We start from the raw sequence: 6,374 nt of genomic DNA, 5'->3' as shown, positions 1-6,374 counted from the left end.
TAAATAGAATGAAATGAAATATTAAATTAACACTCACTGAATATCCAATATTCACACAATAAAACAATAAAACGGAATAAATATCAAATCATAACAATAACAATAAAAATCTTAAAGCATAAGTTGTTATGAAATGAAGAATAAATTTCTATTCATAATTCAAATCATTGTCATTATAAAATTATATTCATTGTTAATTATCTGCATCATTGTATTGTTTCTACAACACCAATAATTTGTTTATTAACATTAACATGTTCTCATTCTGCTTTTGATATGTACAACATCTAATTTATAAAAATATCATCATGTTGATTATTATAAACAACGCTCAATAGAGTTATTCGTAGCCAAAATTTAAATAGTTGGTTGTTTACTATTTCGTTTATTGTTATTTCTGCACTTTCCTGCTATACTTAATCGAATATTACTCAAAATAATGAACATTTCATTCATTCTCATTTCATTATTTTATTCATAATCTTATTCCATCAAAATAACAACGCTATTCTTAGTATTTCAAACTTAAATACGATTCATTGTCCAAAGTGAATAAACAATGAAAGAGAATCTCCTCTTCTTAAATTAGTAGAATAATAACCAAATGAAGAAGTCTAATACTGTGATGCCTCAAATATCATATTTAATGTATTTCATCAATAGGATGACTGAATATTGTTGATTATATAAACACAAATAAAGCATACAAAATTTTAACCCAAGTCATAAATAAACAAATAATTTGATTATGAAATAGTGATGAAGAATGATTTAGTAATGAGTCATAATAATATTTACTATTGAGTTGTTGAAAGAAATAAAGAAGGAAACAAAAAATAAAAAAGAAAGTGTTTAATGATGATTATAATAATGTCTATTCAGTTGCTAAATAGAATCATGTGAATATTCAAAATTTTTTAACCCTTTATTTTTTTAGAATTAATCAAAGGATGTTGCATGTAATAAATGATTAATTAAGACAATAGATAAAAGAAACAAAAAAGAAATAGATAAACAAAGAAAAAAGAAAGTAATATACGTAATAAATAAGTGTTAAATAAACAGATTCATACAAAATCATTCTGCTTTTATATTAAAAAATAAGTCAATGACAATGATTAAATATTAACAAAATAAAACAACAAATAAATACAAAATGAAATAAACACAGCGTTTGATTTGCTTTTCTTTATTTTCTTTTCAATTATTTTCTTTTCAGCTTTAGTCTTATCTTAAATTCCCTCGATTATTTCCTCTATACCCTCCTCTCATACCTCGTGTTCCACGTAAAACTGTTATGAATGTTTTAATTAATTTAGTGGTTGGATCATTTCTTTTGTTATAATCCTTGATGTTAGTACGTTTAACTGCAACACTAATTTCATTCTCCCCTAATTTCGTACCATTTAAATTAGTAACAGCTCGTTCTCGTGCTTCAACTGAATCTAATTCAATATACGCATATCGTTTAGACACTCCACTTTTTGTTAATGGAAGTGTAACTAAAAGAACATTCCCAACAGTGGAAAAAAGTTGTTGAAGTTGTTCTTTAGTGGCATTTGGATCAAGATTAGTAACACAAACTGATCGGTTATCACGCTCTCGTTGTTCTTCCGTTGGTTGTGGGTATCTTCCATTATATTTCGCAACAGTTTTTGGTGCATTTATTTTGGGTGCTTTTTCTGTGGATGTATCATCCATAGTCATTGCATTTGGGTTATTCCCATTAACATCCGTTCCTACAAATTTTAGTCGTTGTTCCATGTTTCTTTTCTTCTTCTTCCTTTTTTCTGCTTTTTTTTCTTCTTTTTTTACTTATTATAATCTTTTTATAATCTTACTATTTCTTTATTTCTATTTCTTCTCATCATTTATCCCTGTATCATCGCGTTTTTCCCTCTTCTTTCCTCTATTTATTTTTACATCACTTTAAACACAAATACAATAACAAAAAAAAATCCGAAGTGATTTATCACAACCAAGGATTGTTCTTGATGTGACTGGTATGAAAAGTGAGTGAATAAAATAGGTTTTGGTGTGTGAAGACTGATAAGAAGACTACAGAATTCACAGTTGCATAAAATGAATAAGAATTGACCATTAAATAGATAAAAAAATAGACACAAAAAGAATATGGGATGAAACGTTTCAATAAGAAATAAAAAGGAGAGTAATATAAAAGTAATAATTAATATTGTCACTCAATCATTAGAAGTTAATGAAAGAATATACAAATAAGAACTTTAGTATGAAGGAATTATCACATCAATTAATTTGATTGTTATAGTGTATTGTCTTTGAAATGACTATTTTAGATGACTTATTGCAATGTCACGAATGAATGTCATTTCTACATAACTCATCATTGTTATTAATATGTCACTGACTACCACATTCCATTTTCATCAAAGAGAAGTTAGAGTCATGAGTAAAGTAGATTTGATTCATTTCGGATATTGTTGAATGTGAAAGAGTTGAAAAACCATGAACTGGAGCGAGATTAATGAAATAATTCACAGAGGTATTGTAAAAAATAGCCGAATTAGGGTAGTTGAAAATGGGAGTGAATCAAGTTTAGATAATCAAGTAGAATAAGAGATGAAGAGAAACAGTTCAGAAAATGAGAAAAAAAAAAGAAAAAAAGATAGAGACAAAGATAAACAAAGATAGAGGGATGGAGAAGGAGATTGAAATGACAAAATGGGAAGAGGAGAAAGAAGAGAAGAAAAGACTCACACGGTCAATTTATGTCAATATGGAACAAAGCACAAAACAACATGTTAAAAAGAATTATGTACCAAGTAGAGGATATGGGAAAATAGGGATAATTATAAAGATTTGTATTGAAGAAACAACAAGAATTAGTTTTATTTACTTTTTACTTATTAGTATTATTGAAGGAGTAATAGACAAAGAGAAAGAAGGAACAACACTTGCACCACTCATTGTTTTAATTACAGTGACATGTATAAAAGAATGGATTGAAGAATATGGAAGAATTAAAAAGGAAGAAGAAGAAACTAAAGAAAAAGTGGTAATAATAAAAGGAGAAAGTCGAAGAAGAATAAGAATCAAAGACATTAAAGAAGGGGATATGATTGAATTAGATGAGAATGAAACAGTACCATGTGATTGTATTATTCTTCAAGGGAAAGCAAGTATTGAAACAACAGAAAGTAATGGAAGAAATGAATTAGAAAAGAAAGAAGGGATTAAAATAATACAAAGAATGACAGAAGAAGAAATGAGAAAAGAAGAAATGAGTTTTTATATTGAAGAACCGAATGAAAAAGAAGAAGAATTTGAAGGGAAAGTTCATATAGGAAAAGAAGAAGAAAAAGTTGGAATAAAAAACTTTATAAGGAAAGGTAGTATTATAAGAAGTGAAGGAAGGATTATTGTTTTAGCATGTTATATTGGGAAAGAAACAAAATCTGTGATGAGGAAAGAAAAAAGAAGAAAGAAACGAAGTTATATTGATAATATGAAAGAATATTATATAATGATAATGATAATCATTTTTCTTATTATGGGAATTATTTCAAGTGAGTTATATAAAAGATGGGGTGAAGAAAAAGGAGGATGGTATATTAATTATGCAACAAAAACAAGATGGAGAATACTTTTAGAAAGAATCTATGAATATAGTAGTATTATTCCAATATCAGTGATTGTTACAATAGAAATAGCAAGAAGTCTTCAAAAAAGAAATATTGAAATGGACGAAGATATGAAAAACAAGAAAGGAAAAGTAAAAGGGAAAAATTCAGGATTAAATGAAGAACTTGGAAGAGTAAGTCATATTCTAACGGATAAAACAGGGACATTAACAAGTAAATATTTTGTATTTACAAAATGTTCAATAGGAGGAAAAATATATGGGAAAAAAGAATATGAAGAAAGTGAAGAAGAAGAACTTGGATTAATAGAAAGAAATGAAAGAAATGAAGAAGAAAAGAGATTAATAGACAGAAAAGAAAGAAAAGAAGAAGAAATTAATATAGTAGAAATAGACACAAAAGAAATTATAGAAGATTATCAAAGAAAAGGAAAACAAGGAAAAATTATAGAAGAATTTTTTAAAGCATTAATAATATGTCAAACAGTAGAAGTTAAACAAGATGAGGAAGAAATTGAATATTTTAGTGAAACAAAAGAAGAGTTAGCCATAGTTGCAGGAAGTAAAGAATGTGGATTTGAACTAATTGAAAGTAGTGAAGAAAGTATTTCAATTAACATTAAAGAGAAACAAATAGGGTATAGAATATTAAAGAGATATGAAGGAGAAGAAGGGAAGAAAAGTGTAATAGTGTATGATGGGAAAGAGGTTAGTCTATATTGTAAAGGAAGAGAAAAAAGTATGAGTGAACGACTTAAAATGAAAGCCATTAATGGGAAGATATTAAAACAAAATGAAGAATTTAATGAAGAAGGATATTTAACGATGATTATAGGAATGAAAAAGATGAAAGTAGAAGAATATATTGAATGGGTAGAAAAAGGAGAAAAAGAGGAAGAAATAGAAAAAGATTTAATGTTAATTGGAGTTACTTGTGTTGAAGAAGAATTAGAGAAAGGAGTAAAAGAAAGTATTAAAAAATTTCAAGAAGCAGGAATTAAAGTATGGATGGTTACAGGAGATAAAAGAGAAAGAGCAATAAATGTTGGGAAATCTAGTGGAATAATCAATAAAGAAAGAATAACAACTAATATTAAAATAAGAAATGAAGAAGAAAGTGAAAAACAAATAGAAAAAGAGTATCAAATAAGAAAAAGAAATAAAAAAGAAAGAGGAAATAATTTGATTATTGATGGAGAATCAATAGAATATTGTTTAAAAGAAAAGAATAAAAAGAAGATTCAAAAAATAATAGAATATAGTGAAAATGCTATATTTTGTGAATGTACAAGAAAACAAAAAGGAGAAATAGTCAAAATAATTCAAGAAGGAGAAAATAACAGTGTATTAGCTGTTGGAGATTCAATAAATGATATAGATATGATTAATAAAGCAAATATTGGAGTTGGAATAATAAAAGACAAAGAAGAAGAAAGTGAAGCAAGTAAAATAGCGGATTATTCAATAGCAGAATTTAGATTTTTAGTTAAATTAATATTAGTTCATGGAAGATATTGTTATAGACAAATAGGAATTACATTATTTTATTCAATATATAAAAATGTTATTCTTCTAATGTGTGAATTTATATATAATATGTTTTGTGGAAATTCAAGAATACCAATAATTCCAAAAAGTGTTAAAATAGAATATAATAGTTTATTTACATCATTACCAATATTAATATTTTCAATTTTTGATAGAGATATTCCACCATATATAATATATAAATATCCAAAATTATATAAAAATAAAGATTATATTTCATCTATTTCATTTTGTTGGTGGTTACTTAATGGAATTTTATCATCAATTACTATATTTTTTATATCTTATGTAGTAATGTATAATGAATCAATATTGATTGATGGTAAAGTTGTTAATTATGATGGATTTACTTTTACTATTTTTGTATCTATCTTTATTGTTGTTACTTTAAAAGTATTTTTTATTACAAAACGTTATACTGTTCTTAATTTTATTGGTTTAGGCTTTTCTATTATTTTATTTATTGGATTATTATTACTTCAACAAGAATTTCCATTTTTTGACAATTGGGTTTGGTATAGAGTTTTTATCCAAATGCTTCAAACACATGTTTTCTATGCTTTAGTATTACTTATTCCTTTAATTTTATTCTCAAAAGATTTTCTTTGGAGACATCTTAAAAGAAAATTTATTCCTTCACCTAATCATATTGCTGAAGAATTATCTTATAAAAATATGTCTAAGACTTATAATACAATAAAGTCCATTCATGAACGTGACCTTTTCTTTCAAACATCATGGCATCTTCCTCAAAACCAACACGATTATCTTGACTTTTCTGACTCTGAATCAGATTCCTTTGACCTTGACCATCAAAATGAACTTGAATTAACAAAATACTAATGTATAATTTTCCCTTCTTTTAACTTATTCATTTGATGTTCTTATTTTCTTTTCTTATTTTCATTTTAAAATAACACATTTATTTCAAAAATAGAGACTTGAATCTGACTTTGTTCAATTTTATAATATGGAAAGTGGAAAGGAGTGAGTGTTAAATAATATGTGTAAGTAATGAAGATATTCTTATGATATTTAACTATTATACTTTCTCTAATTTTTTTCTTTATTTCTTTCTTCTTAGATGTTATTTGTATGTTGTGTATATTCTTTTTCATTACTCAAATAACTTTCAATTCATTATAACCATTATATAATTACTTCATTTCGATTTTGCTATGATTTCTTGTATTATACACTGTTTTTC

The 6,374-nt window shown here is 25.9% G+C and overlaps 2 protein-coding genes across 2 annotated transcripts; one reads left to right on the top strand and one right to left on the bottom strand.

Moving 5' to 3' along the window:
* Positions 1-1,227: 1,227 nt before the first annotated feature.
* On the bottom strand, positions 1,228-1,764 carry ENU1_059790 (RNA recognition motif domain containing protein; the record flags this gene model as incomplete). Its single annotated transcript, XM_008858119.1, has 1 exon — positions 1,228-1,764. One exon carries the CDS (start codon positions 1,762-1,764, stop codon positions 1,228-1,230), a length of 537 nt encoding a protein of 178 aa, XP_008856341.1.
* Positions 1,765-2,674: 910 nt separating this feature from the next.
* ENU1_059780 (phospholipid-transporting P-type ATPase, putative) lies at positions 2,675-6,010 on the top strand (the record flags this gene model as incomplete). Its single annotated transcript, XM_008858118.1, has 1 exon — positions 2,675-6,010. One exon carries the CDS (start codon positions 2,675-2,677, stop codon positions 6,008-6,010), a length of 3,336 nt encoding a protein of 1,111 aa, XP_008856340.1.
* Between the last annotated feature and the right edge of the window lie 364 nt (positions 6,011-6,374).

Source organism: Entamoeba nuttalli (assembly GCF_000257125.1).
Source record: "Entamoeba nuttalli P19 unplaced genomic scaffold asmbl_3225, whole genome shotgun sequence".
In the NCBI taxonomy this organism is placed as follows: Eukaryota; Evosea; order Mastigamoebida; family Endamoebidae; genus Entamoeba; species Entamoeba nuttalli.
The sequence above is the reverse complement of the archived record's forward strand: the minus strand, read 5'-3'. Positions and strand labels throughout refer to the sequence as shown.